Source organism: Anguilla anguilla, chromosome 9 (assembly GCF_013347855.1).
Source record: "Anguilla anguilla isolate fAngAng1 chromosome 9, fAngAng1.pri, whole genome shotgun sequence".
Classification (NCBI taxonomy): domain Eukaryota; kingdom Metazoa; phylum Chordata; class Actinopteri; order Anguilliformes; family Anguillidae; genus Anguilla; species Anguilla anguilla.
This window is the reverse complement of record NC_049209.1, coordinates 53216262-53241261: the sequence shown is the minus strand read 5'-3', so window position 1 is coordinate 53241261 and position 25000 is coordinate 53216262. Positions and strand designations below refer to the sequence as shown.

The window sequence follows — 25000 nt, the reverse complement described above, 5'->3', positions numbered from 1 at the left end:
CTTTCTCTCTCTCAGTTCTTCTCTCCCTCTGTCTCTCCGTTGCCTTGCTTTATCTCATTCCGCTCTCTCCCTCTCTCTCCCCCCTCCCTCTCCCTCCCTCCCTCCCTCTCCCCCCCTCCCTCCTCTCCCTCCCCCCCCTCCCTCCCTCCTCTCCCCCCCCTCCCCCCCCCTCCCTCCTCTCCCCCCCCTCCCCCTCTCTCTCCCTCTCTCCACGCGCTGCAGCAGTAGCTGCCTGAGCTCTCACACTGAGATGAGGGTGGAGACAGCACAGAGCGGGGGGGGCTTGTGATGTCACACAGCGCACGCTAGCCATGTGCTCTCCGCTCACGTGGATACTGAGCTGAGCCAGAGCCAGAGCCAGACACACACACACGCACCAATGCACATGCGCGCACACACACACACGCGCACCAACGCACATGTGTGCACACACACACACACGCGCGCGCACACACACGCACACACGTGCACACACACACACACGTGCACACACACACGCATGCACACACACACACACACAGACGCGCACACACACGCTCACCCCAGAGAGACACACATACACGCACACAGAGAGAAAGAGAAACAAAGAAACAGAGAGATAGAGACAGAGAAACAAAAGCAGAGAGAAACAGAAAGTGAGGGAGAGGATGGTAAGACACACGCAGGTACTCTGTAAGCTGAGGAGAGAGGGAGGAAGGACAGAGAGGGAGAAAGAGAGAGTGGGAGAAAGAGAGAGGGAATGTGGGAGCAAGCTGACCACTCTGAAGAAAAGCATGCATGAGGTGGACAGAAAGCCACTCCACTGAGTCCTGTCCACAGCAGTAATATGGAGCAAGAGAGCGGGACTTAGTGAGCACAGCCAGGAGAGACAGCACAGCCCACACACAGCACAGCCCACACACAGGCACAACAGCACAGCCTGGAGACACAGCACAGCCCACACACAGCACAGCCAGGAGACACAGCACAGCCCACACACAGGCACAACAGCACAGCCTGGAGACACAGCACAGCCCACACACAGCACAGCCAGGAGACACAGCACAGCCCACACACGGGCACAGCCCAAACATGAGAACAACAGCACAGCCAGGAGACACAGCACAGCCCACACACAGCACAGCCCACACACGGGCACAGCCCACACACGGGCACAGCCCACACACGGGCACAGCCCAAACAGGGGCACAACAGCACAGCCCAAACATGAGTACAACAGCACAGCCTGGAGACACAGCACAGCCCAGCCCAAACACGGGCACAGCTGCACAGCCTGGAGACACAGCACAGTCCAAACACAGGCACAGCTGCACAGCCTGCCCTGCACCACAAAATGCAGAGCGGGGTAAAAAAAAGACAAATCCACACAAGTCCCACAATTCCCTGCACCTCAGGGCTTCATCTCCCTGGCAACAGCAACCCAACACACAGACACACACTCACATACACACACACAGACATACACTCTCATACACATACACACACACACAGACACACTCTCATACACATACACACACACACACAGACACACTCTCATACACACACACACTCAATCACTTCTGCTTTTACTCCAGATTTCTATCAGTGTTTATCATACACACATACACACAATCACACACACAGACACACACTCTCATACACATACACACACTCTCATACACATACACACAAACAGTCTCACACACAAACACACACTCTCTCATACACAAACACACACGCAGACACAGACACACACGCACAGACACACACAGATGCGCACACACACACAAGCACACAGACACACACACACACGCATGCACGCGCACACACACAGCTATATTTCATCCCACCAAAATGGAGAGAGGACGGGAGAGAGGGAGAGAGAGACAGAGACACAGACAGACAGAAAGAGAGAGAGGTGAATGTCAGTCTGGTGGTGGGGTGGGGTGGGGGGGGGTACAGTACCCTGGCCCCATGCTGCTTAATCATAGGGGATGGGGGTGTGAGGGGGGGGGGGGCACTAAGTACCCATGCTGCCCTATTTTCTACAGTCGCCTCACCTGTCTCTGGACAATCTCCCCCCCTCCACCCCCGCACCGCCCCACCCCCGCACCTCCCTACCCCTGCTGCGCACACCCAGGGGCCGCGCACACACACACACACTCACACTGATCCCCGCGGAGCGTGGGCCCAGACTACAGCCCCGCCCCCAGACTACAGCCCCTGGCCCCCCCTGGTTTCACCACTGCCAGCGGAGCAGCGGCAGTTTATCTGGCGGACAGACAGACGGACGGACAGACGGACAGACGGGCAGAACGGACAGACAGACGGGCAGGGCCTGAGCAGTATTATATTGCCGTCTTTCCTCTCGCCCAAAGAGAACCGCAGAGGTTCAATTTCGCACCCATTTTCCACATTTTCGGGACCCGTGTCAGACCAGCTTCTGACCCACTTTTTCAGACCCGATGCTCATTTCAGCCCACGCAGGGACAGCGCCGGCCCCAAACACACCACCCGCCTGACCCGGGTTACGTTCTCAGCTCACACCTCATGTCCAAAAACAGGGGTTTCATTTCCATATGCAAAGAGAACTACAACTCCCAAGGTGCTCCTGACCAGCAGTCATCCACACGCAGAGAACTACAAATCCCAGCACTTCTGTACCGGTAGTATATCTACACACACGGAAAACTCCATCTCCCAGTACTTCTGAATGAGCAGTAATTCACATTAAGAGGACTACAACACCCATAGTGCTTCTGCATAAGCAGTAATCCACATGCAGAAAGAACTACAACTCCCAAAGTTGCAGCTCCCACCTGCAGCTCCAGGAGTCTGTGGGCGTGGGCGTGGCCGGGCGGCGGCTCTTACCTGTATGTAGCGCAGGGCGCTCCGGAGCACGCTCAGGTTCGAGGTCTTCTTCTCGTCCACGTGGGGAATGTTCCTCTTCAGCGTCTCAAAGCACTCCTTCAGGTGCGCACGTCTAGGGGGAGGAGCCACAGATCTGTCACTATGGTTACTGCACCACAGGGATTCCACTGAACCAAACCAAACCCCACACACCTGGGTATGAACATAAAACACTCATGACTCGTTATACGCATGTAAATATTTTCCTGATCTAAACAGATTTCCCACAGGCTGATCCCAGAACAGTACACCCACCTGTTTTTCTCCAGTTTGTTGTGCACCTCTCGTGTCCCTGCCCTGTGAACACAGGTACGCACAGGTGTGAGTTACACTACAACCACACCCCTTATTCCCCAAACCCCACCCCCAAATCCAATTAGACACTACAACCACACCCCTTAATCCCCAAACTCCACTCCCAAATCCAATTACACACTACAATCACACCCCTTATTCCCCAAACCCCATCCCAGAACCACACCCCTTAATCCCCAAACTCCACTCCCAAATCCAATTACACACTACAATCACACCCCTTATTCCCCAAACCCCATCCCAGAACCACACCCCTTATTCCCCAAACCCCATCCCAAATCCAATGAGTCACACTACAACCACACCCCTTATTCCCCAGCCCCTCTTCCCAGAATTCCCTGCTGCAGCCACAGCTGGTCAGGTGACTCGTTGGAATGAAATTCACAGAGGATTCCAGTGTCTGCTTTCAAAAAAAGCATCTAAGGAAGCGGAGAAGAGAGGCGTGACTAAGTGTCCGTCGCGCTTGAGAGCGCTCAGCAGAGGAGCTGGCAGAGGACCGGGGTTCCTCTACTGTAAATAAACAGCGCTTCTGACTGACAGGCGAAAACTGACGGGTCTTTGAGGAATACTTTCCATCTCGTATCTCAGCACAAACCCAATCACGACGTGGGCGAGGTGCAGCCTAATGGACTCTAACTCAATCACCCAAACGGAAGAGATTTCCAAACTCCATCACTTCATATTTCCCCACTTACTGAACCAGACCAACGGTCACAGTGACCCCCGCCTGCAGGTATGTGTGTAGGAGTGTGTGTTCAGGTGTGTGTGCAGGTATATGAGGAGTGTGTGTTCAGGTGTGTGTGAGCACAGGTGTGTGTGTTCAGGTGTGTGAGCACAGGTGTGTGTGTTCAGGTGTGTGTGAGCACAGGTGTGTGTGTTCAGGTGTGTGTGAGCACAGGTGTGTGTGTGTGTTCAGGTGTGTTCAGGTGTGTGTGAGCACAGGTGTGTGTGTTCAGGTGTGTGCGCATCACAGCGTTGCTCACCCGCCAGGCCTCCTCTTGCTGTCCAGGTGGCGGGCGTCCTCTAGGGAGGCGGGGCGAGTGGGCTGTGGGGGCGGGGCCTGGAGCAGGGCCGGCTGCGGGGGCAGGGCATGCTGGGAGGTGGAGACGATGGTTCCCGGGTAGGGCTGCAGGGGCGGAGGCTGCTGCTGCTGCTGCTGCGGTTGGTGCAGCTGCGGGGGTTGGTGCAGCTGCGGGGGTTGGTGCAGCTGCGGGGGTTGGTGCAGCTGCGGGGGTTGGTGTTGCGGTGGTTGCAGTTGTGACTGCGGTTGCATTTGCATGCTGGGACTGCCGGAGTGGGGCGGGGAGCCCGGCTCCAGCTTCACCTGGGCCAGCAGGGGGCGCTGGTGCTGCGGCGGGGAGGCGGGGCTGAGGCGAGGCGCAGTGGGCGGGGACAGCGCAGCGGTGGGCGGGGCCAAGGCGGGGGGGCTACCCGGCACCACGGGGATGGGAATGACGGTGATGGGCACGGGGGGAGGGAGCGGAGGGGGCGGGACCGGGGTCAGCTGGTGCTCCATGGGAGACTCCTCCCCCCAGGTCACATGGTTCACTCGCACAGGATGCGCCAACGTCGCCGCCTCCCTCCTCTGCTCCACCTCCCGCTCCTGGAGAACCTTCTCCCGCCGCTGGCTCTCCTCTGCGGGGGAGAGAGACCCACGTCACACAGGAGAAACCACCCTCAAGCACGGCAAAGAGAAACCACCCATATGTCACTCTCAAGGGGACCTCCCATGTGCCACTCAGGGAAACCACCCATATGCACTCACAGGGAAACCACCCATATGTCACTCTCAAAGGGACCTCCCAAGTGCCACTCAGGGAAACCACCCACATGCACTCTGAGAAACCACCCATATGCACTCTCAAAGGGACCTCCCATGTGCCACTCAGAGAAACCACCCATATGCACTCACAGGGAAACCACCCACATGCACTCTTAGAGACCTCCCATATGCACTCTTAGATACCGCCAATGTTTTACTCTTAGAGAAACTACCCATGTGTCACTCTTAGAGAAACTACCCACGTGCAATTCTCAGAGAAACCATCCATACATCACTCATAGAAACCACACTCATTTTTCAAGAGAAACCACTCATTCTCAGTTCTCTCACTCACAGAGAGCACCAGCCTGTCAGCACAGACACCTCCCCTTGCATATTCACACCTCAGAGAGAAACCACCCTTATGCCCGGCTCAGAGAGACCCCGGGGGTGGGGGTCTCTCCTGAGCCGGTATCTGCCCCCATGTGCTCACAAGCAGCCTGCAGTTCCCCTGCCAACACTGACAGCATGACGGGATCACACGGGACAACCACAAAACACTACACGGGCCTCTCAGCGCGTCAGCCAATCACGCGCCACCTTTCTGCGGAACGGCCACACAGACAGAGACGGCCTTGAGCGAGCGAGAGAGAGAGAGAGCGAGAGAGAGAGAGAGAGAGAGAGAAAAAAGACAAAAACAGAAAAAAGAAAACAAAACCGCAGAACGAGCTGGGTGAAAGGGAGCACAAGGACAACCTGAGGATGAGGGTCATGTGACGCGCTCCTCCTGATTCTCAGCCCTGTCCCCGACCTTTGACCTCGGCTGTGATAAAGGAGTCACACAGGCATTGAAAACGCTCACACACAGGCGCATGCACACACACACACACGCGCGCACACACACACATACACACAAGCAAATTCTAGCCAAAGTGCAAGTGCACTCCATAGCTGACAGAGTGCTGAGTGAGTGACGCATTTCAGTCCTTACGTAGGATGCGTTTCTCAAAGCGAAACCAGGGGAGCTCTGCGGCGAGGTGTGACTGTTTCCTCCTAACGCGGGACCCGGCATCCTGCGCAAGCTCAGGCGCGTGGGTAAGAACCCAAAACAAAGCGAGCATCGGGGCAGGGGTGAGAACTCGCACCACAAAACAACATCCTGGGCACGTACTCATAGAGCCTCTGAGGGGGACCGCGGAGTCAGTCTGGCTCTCAACCCTCATCCTTTACCAGCCAAAATGGGTGGTCAGGAGGTCAGAGCGGTTGTCGGGTAGTCGGAGGGTTGCCGGTTCGATCACCCGCCCTGGGCGTGTCGAAGTGTCCCTGAGCAAGACACCTAACCCCTAATTGCTCCCAACGAGCGGATTGGTACCTTGCATGGCAGCCTTTCACCATTGGTGTGTGAGTGTGTGTGTGAATGGGTGAAAGAGAGGCATCAGTTGTAAAGCGCTTTGGATAAAAGCGCTATATAAATGCAGTCCATTTACCATTTAGAACAGGATTGGTTTTCATACAGCATCACAGAGCAGAAAGGCTCATCCAGGATCAGTAGCTGCCGTCTGTCTCCATAGACTTACCCACTATGAGCTGAAGGGCAAACTGATCCCAGACCAGCCGTCAGTCACGCTCAGGCTCCTTATGCACGCAGGCCATGAGAGGCAGCTGTGTTATGAGCCACACTAACCCCACACGGTGATGAATTAAACAGGACTAATCCCCAGCAGACTACGGCGCGTCTGATTGGCTGGCGTCGGGAGAGAGAGAGAGCGCGGGGTGTGGTTACCATGGTGAGGCGGTGGTCAGGGAAAACATGACAAGTCCTCTACCCCCCCCCCCCCCAATCCTACCAACCCCCGCACACCCCACATGACATCGCACCTCCTCGTGAGCAGAGGCCTGTTTGTTCTGAGCGCCGCCCCCTGCTGGTGGAGACTGAGTCGGTCCCCTGAGTGGGCTCTGAGGACAGGCTGTGCGTACCCGGGTTTGTGTTTCCACTAATTAGCCCCGATTGCAGCTAGCTAACGAGCTCCGCACGCTGGCTACGGTTCACCAGCGGATTACATCACCGAGGAGCAGCTCACTTCCAACGACACAGAGCCCTTCAGCTGTCGGGCAAGCGTCACAGTACACAAACAGCCCGTGCCAGTTAAACAACGAAAGGCTGACCTCATCCCGAAATCCAGAAATGGGCTCCCCTTCCCCCGGAAGAGACACACACACCTGGACCCCCTCCCTTTCCCAAAGAAGGGGTCCATCACGGGAACAGGAGCTTTTAGCAGAACTCGGGTGCGAATCCGTGCCCATGCCCATGCGTGGCAGGAGAGGGGCTGAAATCCCAGCGATAAGCCTCTTAAGCTGGCACAGCCAGACACCCACTCTGCAGGCCCAAATCCAGGCTTAAAGGACTACATCTCCCAGCTGGCCCTGGGGGGCACCTCTGCCAATAAGAAGTCCGGAATTAATACATGGCTATAGGCAGGTCCCTGCGAAAGTTGTGCTGGTGAAACCTGCAGTTGCAGAGAGTGACATCATCCAGCAGCAGAGAGGGGCAAAGATGGACCTGTTTATGGTAAATCTGTCTCCCTGAGGAGAGCAGCGCTGTGATTGGCTGCTCTCAGAATGGGGAAGGTGATCTGGAGCAATGCTAATCAATTCTCACAGCTGTGTTATTAGTGCTGCAAGGCTGGCACTATGACAGCAAGCACTGCAGAGGCAGTAACCTCTCCTTACACACACACACTCAGACACACACGCACACACTCAGACACACCAGCACACACTCAGACACACACACACTCAGACACACACACACACACACACACACAAACTCACACATGCACAAACAGGGCAGGGTCTGCGCAGACAGTAAAGGTTTGTCCAGGCAGGGTCTGCAGGGTCTGCGCAGACAGTAAAGGTTTGTCCTGGCAGGGTCTGCGCAGACAGTAAAGGTTTGTCCAGGCAGGGTCTGCGCAGACAGTAAAGGTTTGTCCAGGCAGGGTCTGCAGGGTCTGCGCAGACAGTAAAGGTTTGTCCAGGCAGGGTCTGCAGGGTCTGCGCAGACAGTAAAGGTTTGTCCAGGCAGGGTCTGCGCAGACAGTAAAGGTTTGTCCAGGCAGGGTCTGCGCAGACAGTAAAGGTTTGTCCAGGCAGGGTCTGCGCAGACAGTAAAGGCTTGTCCAGGCAGGGTCTGCGCAGACAGTAAAGGTTTGTCCAGGCAGGGTCTGCGCAGACAGTAAAGGTTTGTCCAGGCAGGGTCTGCGCAGACAGTAAAGGTTTGTCCAGGCAGGGTCTGCGCAGACAGTAAAGGTTTGTCCAGGCAGGGTCTGCGCAGACAGCTGCACTGCAGGGTCGGGGCACAGTGAGGTCACGACACGGCTGACATTCACCCCACCCCAAGAACACTGGAGCTGGTCGCCCCTGGCAACCACCAACAAACCAGAGAGACAGAGAGAGAGAGAGGGAGAGGGGGGGGGAGAGAGAGAGAGAGAGACAGAGAGAGGGGAAAAACAAAGAGAGAGCGGGAGAGAAAAAGAGAGGGAGAGAGTGGGGGAAATGGAGAGGAGACAGAGGTAAAGAGAGAGAAGGAAAGATCAGGATAAAAGGCTGTGGGGGGGGGGGTGTATCAGAGAGGGTGGGGTCACAGGCCAGAGCAGCTGAACAAAGACACGCTGTGTGAGGGGTGATGCAGCCGCGTGCAGTACTGGGGGGGGGCGGGGCTATGCGCTGAGGGGGCGGGGCTAAGCCTGCACGGCTCTTTCCTGACGGACAGGAGGCGAGGCTCCGCCTCCTCCCTGGAGAGCGTTCCAGACAAAGCTCGCCGAGCCAGCCAGGAACCCCGGAATTCCAGGCTCCGCCGTCAGCCAATCAGACGGCAGCTCCCTCCCCCATCCACACACGCACCACCACAGCAGCAGCCAAGCAGCAAGAGCTTCCTGAGTGGGGGAGGGGGGAGGTGGGGGGGGTGTCCAGTTGCCATGGAAGCTGCAACGTCAGAAGCAGCAGACACAAGAGAGCCGTCTTCCACTTCAATAAAGATGGAGTCCCTCAACCCAGCAGAGATACTGAGCGCCAACACACACACACGCACACACGCTAACACACACTTACACACATACACACGCACGCGCACATACACACACACTAACACACACACACTAGGACATACGCATACACACGCATGCACTGACACACACACACTCTCTCTCATACACACACACACACACAGTCACTGGCACACTCACACACACATACACACGCGCGCAATCATGGACACACACACACACATAAACACACACACACACACACACACACACACTCTCTCTCTCTCTCTCATACACACACACACACACACTCCCTCTCTCTCATACACACACACACACACCGACACAAATGCATGCACAGACACACACCAGAAACCGACATACAGCCATTTGCAAGAACCCCAACAAGGCGAACACACACATCAGTGCACAAACAGCAAAACAAGCACGAGCCAAACCCGTAATACAAGCAGCATCAGACACATGACCAGACGCTAACGCTAGCGCTACCATTACTGCTGCGGGTCACAAGAGTTAGCTTGGCTACAGTCCCACAGTCAGATACACAACATAAACTACCCCAGAGTGGGGTCCACCAGGACACCACACAACCCCAGAGTCGGGTATACCAGGACACCACACAACCCTGGAGTAGGGTACACCAGGACACCACACAACCCTGGAGTAGGGTACACCAGGACACCACACAACCCTGGAGTAGGGTACACCAGGACACCACACAACCCTGGAGTAGGGTACACCAGGACACCACACAACCCTGGAGTAGGGTACACCAGAACACTACACAACCCTGGAGTAGGGTACACCAGGACACCACACAACCCTGGAGTAGGGTATACCAGGACACTACACTACCCTGAAGTAGGGTATACCAGGACACTACACTACCCTGAAGTAGGGTATACCAGGACACTACACTACCCTGAAGTAGGGTATACCAGGACACTACACTACCCTGGAGTAGGGCATACCAGGACACTACACTACCCTGGAGTAGGGTACACCAGGACACTACACTACCCTGAAGTAGGGTATACCAGGACACTACACTACCCTGGAGTAGGGTATACCAGGACACTATATTTTGGCAGCAGGAGGAAATGAGATCTGACCATGAAGTAGGGTACTTCAAGTCACATATAAACATGGACATATACATAGAGGGTATACCAGGCTGTCAAGGGCAACAGTGTGTGTGTGTCTGCGTGTGTGTGTGTGTGTGAGAGAGAGCGAGAGAGAGAGAGAGAGAGAGAGGCAGACAGACAGTCAGAAAAAGTGTGTGTGAGAAAGAGAGACAGAGAAAAAGAGTGTATGTGTGTGGAAAAGGTCACAGTAATAACATGTATAATAACCTTCAATCTCAACACCAGGACTACAGACGCCCGCACACACACACAGACACACAGACAGACACACACTACACACACACACACACACACACACACACACACACACACACACACACAGACAGACACACACACACACACACAGACACACACACACACACACACACACACACACACACACACACACACACACACACACACACAGACAGACACACACACACACACACACACACACACACACACAGACACACACACACACACACACACACACACACACACACACACACACTACACATGCACAGACTCCCACACACACACACACACACACACAGACAGACACACACACGCACACACACACACACACACACGCACACACACACACACACACGCACACACACGCACAGACTCCCACACACACACACACACAGACACACACACACACACACGCACACACACACACACACACTCCTCTTGCTGGGTGTTTTTATAGCCTTGCCGGTGAGCTTCTGAGGCAGAATTTAACACCCGGCGGCTCTCGCCTGACACAAACAGGACGGAATCACCGGCAGAAGTCTCCCGCCCGAACACGCGGCCCTCAGCCAATCGCTACGCAGGGAATTCGCACACTCAGACGCTGCAGCGACCGGCCGGCTCGCATCGTCCCGCTCCAAACAGTGACATCACCGCTTAACCCCCGAAGCGCCACCTCCCACAGAGCCCAGACACAGCGAGAAACGCAGTTTAGGACCCGCGTTCACAGCCTGGAAGCCAGCAATGACGCAGTTTTTATTCTTTTTATTTTAAATGTTTCGGCATCAGGAGGGAACGAGATCCGACCACCCTCCCCGTGCACACACACACCGCACCCCACACACACACACCACACCACACACACACTCACCACACCACACACACACACACACCACACCACACACACACACACCACACACACATGCACACACACACACCACACCACACACCACACCCACACCACACCACACACACACACACCACACCCACACACACACTCACCACACCACACACACACACACCACACCACACATACACACACACCACACCACACACACACACACCACACACACATGCACACAGATCCACACACTCACACCACACACACACACACACCACACCACACACACATACACACAGATCCACACCACACACACACACACACACACATACACACACACCACACCACACACACACACCACACCACACACACACACACACACACCCCCACACAGATCCACACACACCACACACACCACACACACACACACACACACCACACCACACACACATGCACACAGATCCACACACTCACAGCACACACACACACACACCACACCACACACACATACACACACACACACCACACCACACACACACACACACACCACACCACACACACACACACACACACACACACACTCACACCACACACACCCCCACACAGATCCACACACACCACACACACACACACACAACATTCACACAAGCAGAGGAGCAGGAACATGAAACTGAGACTCATACCCCTCGGCCCTCTGGGATCTGGGAGGACCGGGAGCCGGTGGAGTGCCCAAAAGCAGTGTGTGTGTGTGTGTGTGTGCGTATGCGTGCGTGTGTGTGTGTGAGAGTGTGTGTGTGTGTGTGAGAGAGAGTGTGTGTGTGTGTGTGTGTGTGTTGGAGTGACTGAGTGTGTGTGTGTGCGTGTGTGTGTGTGTGATGGAGTGACTGAGTGTGTGTGCGTGCGTGTGTGTGTGTGTGTGAGAGAATGGGCCGCAGTGCTGAGGGAGGATCTACAGTGCGCCTGAAAGTCAGCAGATCCTGAAGAGTTACCTTAGAGCGGCACTCAGCTTTCAAACACACACACATATACACACACACACGCACGCGCACACACACTCAGTCACTCCATCACATGCACACACACACTTGCGCGCGCACACACACACACACACACACATCGCCACACTGGCGCGCGCGCACACACACACATTCCCACATGGGGCCAGCTATTAGATGATTGGTCAAAGCCTTCAGCGTTTCACTTGCCGTCTGATTGGTCGTATCCACGGTGACAACGGGGAGAACAAGAAAAAGGGGGGGACTGCATTTAAACACTCATCTCTCGCCTTAAGAGGCAAAACTTGATCCATAAATCAAAAATACCTTTCATAAATTTTCATTTGCATAATTTGACTAGAGCTTGTATTTGCCCTTAAGAAAATCTTCCACTGGCTGACACGAATCCTCCAGTATTTTGATTTTTTGTGACTGATTTGGTGCTATCTGGTACCGCATGGTGTTCCATAAGATACAATTGCAAAGACTGTTGTTTTTTTTCCCTGATTGAGATGTAAATCAAGCTTCAGATAATGGTTTTCAAAGCAGCCAAGCAGCCCAGAAGGCAAAGGTCGTTACAACGCCCAGAAACGTCTTAAAGAATTTTGCAGGTCAGCAGGATTTCCTACGACCGCGGTGAACTTGAACGGTGAAAAATTAAAGAAGCGCGGGGAACGCCGTTTACTGATCTACAGAACATTTCGAACGTTCGCCGTTCGAGCACAAAGTCTTTCTGTTTGGTTACTTTTATGATGAAATTCGCTGCTGACAACACGACACACTGATCCGCCCGCTCGAGACTTCCGTCCCTCGCCCGGTCTCATTAACCGGTGGAGAACCGCCTCCTTGTCCTAGATAAATCACATATTTTAACGCTGAGAATTCATACAATGTAGGGAAATATACGGTAGGCTACAAGTACACGTTTCAATTTAATTTCACAAATTTTCTGTTTGGTAGCGAGTTAAGAAGGAATGGCGATGTCGTGCAGGCAAGCTCTAGTTTTAAAATGCACGCAAATGCACGTTATATAACCGCTTAACACAGCGGGAGACGGGGAATAGTGCCCTACTTCCCTCCCTACGCTGACCCACGCCAGTCAGTGAGTCGCACGGAGAGGAGGAGGAGGGGGGAGGGGGAACGCCGCGAGTCTGGCAGGAGCGCCTGGCGCGCACGTGGTCGAAAGGGGGTGGGCTTCTTCAGGCACGCGGTATTAGCTGGGAGGCGTGGACGAACTGACACGTCACCAGCAGACAAAAAAAAAGAAGAAAAAAAAAAGCCGTTCCCAGATGAGGCGATTAGCGCGCGCCCTCGACGTTACCGAATTCCACAGAAAAAGATTTTAAAAATAGACCCGAAATAACGTGCGAATACCCGCACACGATATGCGTGTCTGCATAGGGAAAGCATTTCGGCTTTCCCCAGGAACATATACGGGATTTCCAAAAGCATGGGAATCGCAGCTCAGCGGTTACTACCTAGAACGGGAAGTAGGCTGAAACCGTGCGTCATATGATAGCTAACCACCCGGCTATGTAAGGTCATTATGTAAAAAAATGGCACACCACTCGTGTTTTGCCACCGCCCTTAAAACTGAAAATGAATTTAACCCGCGGCCAAAAACGCAAAGAACTTTCTTTTTTTTCGTCCTATCGTTCTTTTCTTACAAAGATCTTTGGATGCGGGGCAGCTGGTTAGACGAGTGAGTCTAAATGCACACTGCCCAAGTTACAAGACTATGCGGCGAACCGACCGCGGAATCCTCGAGGGGACTGCACAATCGGTTGCCCTGGCTGCACGTCGTCACATCGAACGACTGTAGCGAAGCAAAAAGCGCTCGACTGTAGCCAGGCACGAATGTAGCGCCCAGCAGCTTTGGCGCGCGCAGTATGCGATTCTGTCAAAAGAAAGTATGTAGCCACCCACAGTTCCCTTAGCGCCGCAGCGTCAGGCTACTGAACCAGCGTAGTAGCAAGCTAATTATAGTTATATCGTAGATTTGAACCCGTAGCCTACAGCAAGACGAACAGACATTTTACACAGCGATTTACAGGACGCAAAGATTAAACCATGTGAAGGTGCCGATTCCCCGTGCGAAAGCACCGAAAGGTCCACAGAACTGCACTGCATCGTACAACTGACAAACTATTGTTCCAAAATAGATACGGCAGCGAGGGTGAAAACTCCACAGCGGTACTTTCAGACTGTTAACGTTTGGTTCATGCGCGTGTTTACCGGCGTGCTTATCTTGCTGCTCAAGTAAAGGTTTTTGTTTTTTCAACAGCACGCCCGGAGTCACCGAAAGACAGGTTTTGTCCCGGACGTGAGATTCTGCACCCCCACCATTGCCCCTGTCCCCCCTTACCACGTGTTATCTGTTGTTGGGTTTGCCATTCCAAAAACCTGGCTGCTTCCAAAAGCGTGTCGATGCTCATCTCTTCCCGGGATAGCAGAAGTCGGTCGCGAGTTAATAACGTTGATATGTTGCAGAGGGTATCTGTTGTTTGTGTGTATTTTAAGTTAGTTCTATCTGACGGGACCCCTTTATCTTGGTCTCCTGAAACGTAGAGGGGGAAAGTATCCGGATCCCCTGTCGCGAGGAGCCTTCTACACACGTAGAGGGATTGCAACAAGATGGCGAAGCGAGTACCCGAAAACACAACAAGACGAACGGCACACCGCTCTGGCCCGCCCACCACACATTACTAACCCCTCCCAGGCACGAGAACACAAAATACGGAAAAACGACGTCTCGGCCGGTAATGAAGAGGGATTTGGAATGTAACCCATGTGAGAATTACGTGATTTAATCCCCGTGTGCAACTGTGCTATTAGGTTAGCGTGGAAGAAGAAGAAAACGAACACGTGCTATTTCAAAGCCCTTGTGTTAAATGACTTCATTTTCGCAAAACGGGCGCTTGTGGTTTGTACCAGCGCAGAGAACAGTCTTGGTTGACAGAACGAGTTATGTGAAGTATGCCCTTCGTTGTAAAGCGATATCTTTTTAAATGCACAAACTGCATTCAGTTCTGTAGCCTACGTGACGATACGGTTGTTAACAATGTCACCAGAAGTAGTTAACGAAATTTTAAAACCAGTAGGCTACCTGAAATTGCACATGATACAGTGAGTGTTGAAGTGTAACGAGTTAAAAAAAAAAAACGAATCTGTCACAGTGCCACGGGGCGGTACTGGGCAGGGAGGGAGAGAGACCGCGTGCAGATCCGCTCGCCGCGTCTTGATGACAGCTCTGCCCTGCAGTCCATTTGCATTCCATTAAAACATGTCGATGCCTGGCAACCAATCGGCGAGGAGAACAACAAGGCATGGTGACTGTCCACGTGGGCAGCAGCGCTTGCCTGTGTGCGGCTCATTTGCATTTGAAGGATAGGGCGAGACCGGGGCCCACTGTCTCGCTACCTGTCAATCAGGCGGGACAACTGACGCTGTCGCCACACCCCTCCCGCCAGCGACCCTGACGACTAGCTGCATATTTTGCCACCGCGTTCGAGCCCTGCGGTATTTTACCGGTGCAGAAGGACGTTGTTCGACAAATCCATGTATTAGAGGTTTTGATAGCCTTGGCTGAAAATATAAGAGATGCATAAACTATTTCTCACCCTAACCTTCCTCAACATGGAAGGGCTGTGGATTTAGAAAACCCGCCGGCCCACATGCCCATATTTGGATGCGAGCGTGGCGCCTACGTGAATGTCACAATGGGATTTTGTAGGGGAGGGGGGCGTTTCTAATAAAATAAGATTTTAAATGACTTTGTTGCTTTAAAAACGAATTCTGATCTCCAGGCTTCGTTTGTAACGTCGGCGTGTTTCCCTGACTGATGCATAGCCCACTTAATCTGTCGCCCGCTCACGCGAAGTTGGGCGCGGCGCGGGGAGGCGTGCAGACGGGATCGTTTTACTGCTTTTACAATAAATCCGAAACAGCGTGGAGTGGGCGGGGCTGCCGGAACGCTGCATGTCCACTCTTAAAGGGGACGAGCACATTTTTCTCCAACTCCACTCCAACTATAAGGAGGCTTGCTGTAGTGTTGAATTTGTTTGAGGTTTTGAACTTCTCACAAGATAAGATGTCGCACAATATTCTAATATAAATATGTAGGCTACTCCAGTATTATTATGATTATTGATAATTCAAATAATAAAAAATAATTTGCTAACAGAAACAGAAATCCATACAGTCTTAAACTCAATTGCTGTTGATAATTGCTCATAATTATCATGTAGACCTATACATAATTCTTATTTTGGCATAAAATACATTGCAGATAATTTATGCATACATTTAAATCTTCCCTGGGTTCTGTGCAGAGGGAGGCAGTGATGTAATGGGTTCTATTAGGCCCATAATGTGTCTGAAAGAAAGTGCGCCACAGTTTAGGACATTTTCAGAATCAGAATTCGTCTTTATTGGCAAAGTAGCCTATGTTTTTTGACTATCCACGGGTGCTGCAGATTGGGGGGGTGTTCCTGACTTGGGGTGTGAGGCAGCTGATATTTTTAAACAGCAGTTTTTCCTTCTCGCAGCTCCGGTCCAAAAAACAAAAAACAAGACGAAGTCCTCTTATCGCACACGAGTACACATTAACCTCACTGTCAGCATCTCACAGAATTTTTACCCCGTGAAATAACCTATAAATATAACCCTACACATTCTTAAAAGCTTACAGTCAGCATAAATAGCCTGCACACAGTGGCGGCAACAGGATTTTTGTTCATTCGCGAAGCAATAGTTATTAACTGAAGCGTTTAGTAGGCTAATTACGCCATTCAGCTCCGAGACTGATGATACGGATCAGTATCCGGCGGCGAAAGTGCACGCGCGAGCTCCGCCGAGACGGGTGATGTCACTCGCTGCGGAGAGACACGCGGCTCGGCGGGTCTCCGGCAGCCGCCGCTCCGCCGCAGAATCGCCGTGCAGACCGCCAGGAAACCTCCAGCCTGCGGTATTTATAGGTGAGTCACGTGGGAGTCGCCATGGTAACCTGGCGAGTCCAGCCGGTGTTCCATGCAAGATTTCAGTGTGTGTTGTGGGGGTGTGTGAATGAGCGTGTATGTATGTGTATATGTGTGTGCGTGTGTGAGAGAGGGAGACAGAGAGAAGGGGGTTGGGACCATTCCCTTACTGAAGGTGCACACACACACACGCGCGCACTCACGCACATGCGCTTGCCTAGCAACAGGCTCTGATAGGACGGGAGCGCGAGGAATCGCCAGCGTTGCGAAGGCTGAATCGAACGGCCGCCCTCCGAAGGCCCCTCCCACCGACGAGCCGTTCACACGGGCAGCATTTACACCGCTAAATATAAACATACGTTTCACATGTGGGAGGTTTTCATTATTCTGTGTGTGTACGTGTGTGCGTGTGTGTGGGGGGGTGTTGTCTTGCCGTCTGCCGCCACAACCCAAGACCTGTGTTGTAATGTACAAGGTCTGCCTGTCACTATACATCTCAATGAATATAAACATCTTTAACCCCCCACCCCCCCCACCCCGCTACCCATCCCATTCACAAGTTGGCATGCACTCCCTCACACACACTCTCACACACACACTCACTGGCACTTCAGGAGCAAGTAGCTGTGGCATGTAGGAGGATAGACAGACGTTCCTCAACATCACTGCTTTCAGAGAGAGAGAGAGAGGGAGGGGGAGAGAGAGCAACTGAGACTGGGGAGGAAAGAGTGGGGGAAGGAACGAGAGAGGAGAGAGAGAGAGAGAGAGAGAGAGAGAGAGAGAGAGAGAGAGACCGTTAACCGCTTGCATCAGATTTTCACATCACAGTCACTGAGACCTGGCAGCTAGCATACCAGGCTACCAAGGCATCTGCCCCTTCATGAGATCATCAGACCGTGCACCCCACCCTTACCCCTCCGGTTGAATAAGTGAGAGCTGGAGCTGGCATGCAGGACTGGGAGGCCTATAGGGTAACGCCACCCCCCCTCTACCCTCACCCCAGGCCCTGTAGGGCAGCCATAGACTGTAGAAAACATACGGTCAAAGTGACTGTGATGTCACCCATTGACTCTCCATAGGCGCGTGAAACCGCGGAAACACGCTGGTTTCGGGTGCCGCCATTTTGTACAGATCGGACCCAGAGACCGCGCAGTAGGGAAAAAAAGGGGGCGGGGGATCTCAACATCTCTCAAGAGGACCAGGAAGTGAGCTTCAGAAACACAGCCCGGGTTTTCGACTGCTTGAGAGAAGCTCACCTCCTGGTTGCTCGGAGAGCAGCAGCGCGGGCGAAACGGTCAGTTTTTCCATAGTCGTATATTTTTGTTTTTCTCATGCGGTTATATCTGTTAGAACAGGGAGTGATCTCGTCGTTCTGCAACTATACATTACTCTTTAAGCATCACGTGGACATGGGGCTTCCAACAGCCAATCAGCAGTCAGAGGCTTTACCCCCCCGCCCACAGAAAGGAAACGATGGGACCAGGGTATAAACCGAAAAGCACCTGACTGGGTGATAAGGGCTGGAGGCCAAGGTCCAGTGGTGAGGTAACAGCATACCTGAGCGCAGGTAAAATCATTCTGCTGGGGGGGAGGGGGTGTTCAGCCATGAACTGCCTGAATTGGGGGCTGGGTGCCACACACACACACACACATACACACACACACACGCACACACACACACACACACACACACTCTACACAGCTGCATGCGCACAGTACTCCCTGAGATGAGACGGGTCGGTCAGGAGCCGAACAGGACCGCCGTGAAGCCCGACAAACACCATGACAACAATCTGTTCTTTTTCCTCTCTTTCTCTTCTCTCTCCCTCCCTCTCTCTCTCCACCGCTGGGGGGGACGGGACAGGACAGAGCGTCTGGCGCATGCCACGCTGATCCCCGCTCGGGACGGGCGAGCTTTCGCCCCGGGTGACAGGCGTGTCACAGCGCTTTGCTCGATCGGCGTGAAGTGGTAGCGGGGTATTTTAGATTCGCGAGTACAGGGAAGTGCGCGTTTATTCAGGGACTTGTGAGTCAGCTCCAGTAATCCACTCTCTCTCTCTCTCCGGCTCTTATGCTTGCTCTCCCAGGGAAATTACTGGAAACAAAAAAAGAATTTTAAAAAATCCGTTTGAAACCGCAGAGTCGTTTGTCCCAGCCAATGGGAGCCCTCCCTGTGCAGTCCAAGCTGTCCAATGGGATTCACCCTCCTGACAGGTTCCATGACTCATAATTCTAGCACCTCCTTTCTTATGGGCTCTGTCCCCACCCACACTCATGTTGCCATGGTGATTAAAGTGCAGCTAGACTGGGAGCACTGAGCATTAAACTCAGACCAGTGTCAGCACTGGGGGAGTTTCTTACATTTATGAAGGCTCTGGTTTCTGTATTATGTAGTAGCAACACCTAGATCTCAGCCTAACGTTCACAGAGCAAACTGGAGACCTGGAGGGCCAATCAGAGACTTCAATTAAGCACTGAAATGCACAATGCAGCCCTCCACAAGACAGGAGATGGCCACCGCCCTGTGGCGCCCCCTGGTGTCAGGGAATCACTACCCGTATGCACAGTCTTCCCATCCCCATCCCCGTTCACCCAGGACCGTGTTAAACCCACAGACACTGCGCCCCCCTCCAGGACCGGAGTTAAACCCGCAGCCACTGCGGCCCTCCAGGACTGGAGTTAAACCTGCAGACTCTGCGGCCCTCCAGGACTGGAGTTAAACCTGCAGACACTGTGGCCCTCCAGGACTGGAGTTAAACCTGCAGGCACTGCGGCCCTCCAGGACCGGAATTAAACCTGCAGCCACTGCGACCCCAGGAGTGTGACAGTGCTGATCTGGGATCGGTCTGCTGGCTCCTCACCCGGACCGCTGCTGTTCTGTATGAGAGGCAGGTACTGATCCAAGATCAGTCGCTCTGCTCTGCAGTAGAACTTCGCTGGGCTCAGAAGCACATCACACGCCCGGCCAGCCCCCACCCCCCCACTCCCCTCTTACTGGAGCGGTCTTCCAGACTTCCTGTTTCCTGTCAGGAAGCGCGCATCGGCTGCCACTTCCTGCTACTGGGACAGTGTGGGAGATGACCCCGCCCACGGAGCCTGTGTGTGTGTGTGTGTGTGTGCGCGCGAGTGTGTGTGCGTGTGTGTTGAGTGCATGCGTGTGTGTTTGTTCTTCTGCTCAGTATGTCAATGCTGATGACTTAATGTACCAGCTGCATGAGTCAGAAGGCTTTGTGTTTACTACAATTTAGAGGACAGGAAAATAAATCCCACAAATACACTCTTCAGAAGTGTCTAACGCAGCCGCCGGTGACTACCCGTCAATCCAAATATACACAGTCAATCACTACAAGCGCTCCTGACAGCTCTAAAGCAGGCAACGTGCTCCACCTTCTGGCTAACCGGAGGAATTGCAGCATACGTCCCGGATTCATTCTCGGGGTGGTTTTGCAGCACTTGAGAGTTTGGGAGAGTTAAAGCGCCGATATCCAGTCAATTCCAGCCGGAATAAAACCGAACCGAACACCACCAAACAGAACCGAACCGAACTTTATTGTCCAGCAAAGGCCGGGAATTAACCAAAAACCAACCGGAACCAGAAACCAAACCAAAGGGCTTATGAAAAAACAATGTTTAAAAAACCAGTGCGCTGCAAAAGAGCCCGGACTGTAGCACGATACACACATATAAAGACACTGTGCTGACCAGCACAGAGACTCTGGACTCAGCAGCAGACTACTAAACAAGAAACTCATTAAAATGGAACAAAAGTTTCCTTTCCTGCGCAAACGGGTTATTCTGTCCGCGGGGCAAAATCTACTACAACCGAGTGTCCCAATTTAAAAAAACAAAACTGTCACAGGCTCAAGGGAAAGTAGCACTGGAGGTCATATGGAGGTCATTGGAGGTCACAGGAAGGTCAGAGGGGAGGTCATGGGGAGGCCAGCGGGGGTGCAGGGGGTGCCGAGGCCAGCCGGTGGAGTGTGTTTTTCAGGTAGGTGCAGAGCTGGTTCATCAGATCGCGGTTCTGCCCCTCCACCCAGTGCATCTGCACCCCCACGTCCCCCGACCCGCCCTCCTCACGCACGCTCAGCAGGCACTTAAACAGGAAGTGCTGCACCGAGCCCGGGCTGGGGGGCTGGGCGGGGCCGGAGGGGGGCGTCCCGCTCTCCGCTTCCTGTTCCACTGCGACGGGGACTTCCTCCGGCCCCTCGCCCCCCCGGGAGTCCGGCCCCCCCTCGTCTGTGACCTGCGACCCTCGGGTCCGGGGGGTCCTGCGTGGGCTGGGGCGTTTCGGCCGGGTGCAGTGTGACGTTGCCTCCAGCAGGGGGGCGCCCTGGGGAGTTCGCGCAGCTGCCTCCCGTGGTCCCGCCGCCTCTGCCGGATGTGCACCCAGGAATTCTCCACCGCCGTCAGGAAGAGGCTCAGCTCCACCTCCTCCTCTCCGGGAACCGCGCTTGTGCAGCACCTGCGGAGACACGACACGCGCTACGCTAGCATCACACGCTTTATACGCTATGCTATCATTATATGCTATACATGCTATGCTAGCATCACACGCTTTATACGCTATGCTATCATCATATGCTATACATGCTATGCTAGCATCACACGCTTTATACGCTATGCTATCATCATATGCTATACATGCTATGCTAGCATCACACGCTTTATACGCTATGCTATCATCATATGCTATACATGCTATGCTAACATCATATCCTATATCTGCTATGCTATCATCATATGCTATACATGCTATGCTAGCATCACATGCTATGTCTGCTATGCTATCAGATATTACACATGCTACACAGTACAGACCTTGAGCTCGGTGAGGGTTTTCTCCAGCCAGGCGGTGATGAGCTCCACAGGGCAGGGGGCGGGGGTCGCCGCTCTCTGGGGCTCTGAGCAGCTTCACTGTCGGCCTCAGCACTGAGAAAGTCAGAGGCTTCCGGGCCTTCTCCAGCTTGCGCTTCTTACAGGGGGGGGACTGAGGAGGGAGAGACAATTTGAGGGTAACGAGAACACAGGCCTGACTCAACACCGCACCCCCCAATCCAGGCTCATCTGCCCCTCAGTCCCCCCCTGAATTCAGACCCAGGCCTCGAACCCAGGGCCAGGCACAGCACAATCTGTGAGTGCGGTGTGAGTGTTGTGTCAGTGTTGTGAGGGGTGGCATTGTCTCAAGGCTAATGAGTGCGATCCTTTCAGATGGAGAGAAGGAGCATGTGACACAAGGCCAGCAGCATCAGGAGTTCCACACGCGCGCACACACACACACGCGCATACACACACTCACACGCACACACACACATCACATGCACACACACACAGACACACACACTCACACGCACACACACACACACACATCACAAACACGCACACAGACACACACACGCATCACACACATCACACACGCTCACTCTAACTCTAACTCTAACTCACACACACAAACACACATGCACACTTGTACACACATACGCACAAACTTATACACGGTTATAAACACACACACTTATACACAGACACACACACAGACACACGCACACACGGACATAAAGTTTCATTATCTAAGGTAGGCCGAGACAGTTCACAGTTCTGGTCTCCATGGTAACCGCTGTGGAGTATGGGGAAAACGATAAGAGCGAGACAGACAAAGAAAAGAGAGAAGGAGAGAAGAAAGGAAGAGAAGACATGGATGAGAGGGGACAGAAAGAGAGAGTGAGAGGAGAGAGAGGCTGTGTCTGTCCTCTCTGAGAAAACCTAAAGTAGGAAGCTTCCCCTTTTACCTCCAGAAATATAATCAATGCTTTTAAAATAACTATTTTTGAGTGCCGGATAAAACCTCTGCAAAAACAGCTAAATTTTAAGAAAGGCAGACTGAGACTGAGACTGAGACTCATTTCACTTATAACAGAGATATCAGCCTCTGCTCAGACTGGGAAAAAAAACCTCCCATCAACTGTGAACCAATGGGCAGTGACTTGCAATAAAAATAATTCTGCAATATCTGAGACAGCCAGCAGAGGGCTCCCTCAGCTGCATTTTCCCCTTCTCCACTACAGAGACAGGAGAGCTGAACCAATGCAGTGCAGGAGTCAAACTGAGAGCAGACAATGCGCTTCAACAATCTTACTACAACGCACGCGCGCACACACACACACACACACACACACACACACACACACACACACACACATACACGCAGTTGCAGTCAGTTGTTTACAGAGAAGCACTGAGCCAGAGATCAATCAACCAGTAAAACACTCAGTCAATCAGTGACATCACACAGCTCAGCTCTCAGAACAAAGGTTCAGCCACCAGAGGAACCAATCACAGGAGCAGATTTAAAAAAAACTTTTTTGCTTATTGGCCGAGCCTCTGTTAATGCCACGCCCCAAGGTCCACAGTCAAACCCTGACCACGCCCCGAGAGCGGCGGAACCCAAACCAGAGCCCCGCCCAAGAAGGGAGGCTACGGTCAGCAGGCTGGGGGAGGTGGGGGGGGGCAGGGCTTTGGGGGCTGCCAGGCCCCGCTTCCCTGAACGGGCAGAAGAGGCTGCAGTGATGGGACGGGCACTTGAGCGCTAAATCGAAAACTACATTGCTGGGATAAACGCCGCCCATATTATAATAAACCCGCCCTTGTCATGATAAACCCCATCCATATCATGACAAACCCTGCCCTTGTCATGATAAACCCTGCCTGTGTCATGATAAACCTCATCCATATCATGATAAACCCTGTCTGTATCATGATAAACCCCGCCCTTGCCATACAGAACTCCACCTTAGTGTGAGAGATCGCTGGCTGTCTTTGTTTCCTGATAAACCTGCTGCTCACAGTGGAGGAAAAATCAATAAAATCCATCAAAGCCGCCAGTGTGTGCAGAGACACATCCGTTACACACACACACTGTATCACACACACACACACACACACACACACACACACACACACACACACACACACACACACACAGCCAACGTGTGCACAGACACATCCTTTACACCCACACACTGTATCACACACACACACACACACACACACACACACACACACAGCCAACGTGTGCACAGACACATCCTTTACACACACTGTATCACACACACACACACACACACACACACAGCCAGCGTGTGCACAGACACATCCTTTACACCCACACACTGTATCACACACACACACACACACACACACAGCCAACGTGTGCACAGACACATCCTTTACACCCACACACTGTATCACACACACACACACACACACACACACAGTCAGCGTGTGCACAGACACATCCTTTACACCCACACACTGTATCACACACACACACACACACACACACACAGTCAGCGTGTGCACAGACACATCCTTTACACCCACACACTGTATCACACACACACACACACACACACAGTCAGCGTGTGCACAGACACATCCTTTACACACAACGGATACTGATACTATGGAGTAACACACACAAGCAAAGGGCTTTTACTCTGCAGAGATCAACGAGGGTAGCCCAGCACAAAGAGCAAAAACACAGAGACAGGAGGCGCAGGAAGCTAAAGGGAGGAGAGAGAGAGAGAGAGAGAGGGAAGGAAAGAAAGGGGAAGAGGGTGAAGAGAAAGGAAAGGGAGAGTGGGAAGGAGAGAAAGAGAGAGGGAAAGGGTGGGAGAGAAAGTGTAATTTGCAGACTTTCAGATCACATCCACCTCAGACTGGTCTCCGGGGGCGGGGGGGGGGAGAGGTGGTGGAGGCAGTGAGGGGAGATGGGGGGGCAGAATG

The 25000-nt window shown here is 53.2% G+C and overlaps 2 protein-coding genes across 2 annotated transcripts in view; both read right to left on the bottom strand.

Moving 5' to 3' along the window:
* LOC118236664 (max-binding protein MNT-like) overlaps window positions 1–15334 on the bottom strand; it is a 24650-nt gene extending 9316 nt beyond the window's left edge. Inside the window, exons 1-4 of the mRNA XM_035435207.1 lie at window positions 14605–15334; window positions 4188–4839; window positions 3145–3186; window positions 2851–2962 (exon numbers count right to left, since the gene is read on the bottom strand). Of these exons, the coding sequence (XP_035291098.1) occupies window positions 2851–2962; window positions 3145–3186; window positions 4188–4839; window positions 14605–14674 (876 nt within the window). The 5' untranslated portion in view covers window positions 14675–15334. The remainder of the gene's footprint in view (window positions 1–2850; window positions 2963–3144; window positions 3187–4187; window positions 4840–14604) is intronic.
* Window positions 15335–20742: 5408 nt separating this feature from the next.
* The window catches only part of mettl16 (methyltransferase like 16), a 23389-nt gene continuing 19131 nt past the window's right edge, over window positions 20743–25000 (bottom strand). Inside the window, 4 exon segments of the mRNA XM_035431783.1 lie at window positions 20743–21427; window positions 21544–21668; window positions 22026–22120; window positions 22122–22205. Coding sequence (XP_035287674.1) covers window positions 21144–21427; window positions 21544–21668; window positions 22026–22120; window positions 22122–22205 — 588 coding nt within the window. The 3' untranslated portion in view covers window positions 20743–21143.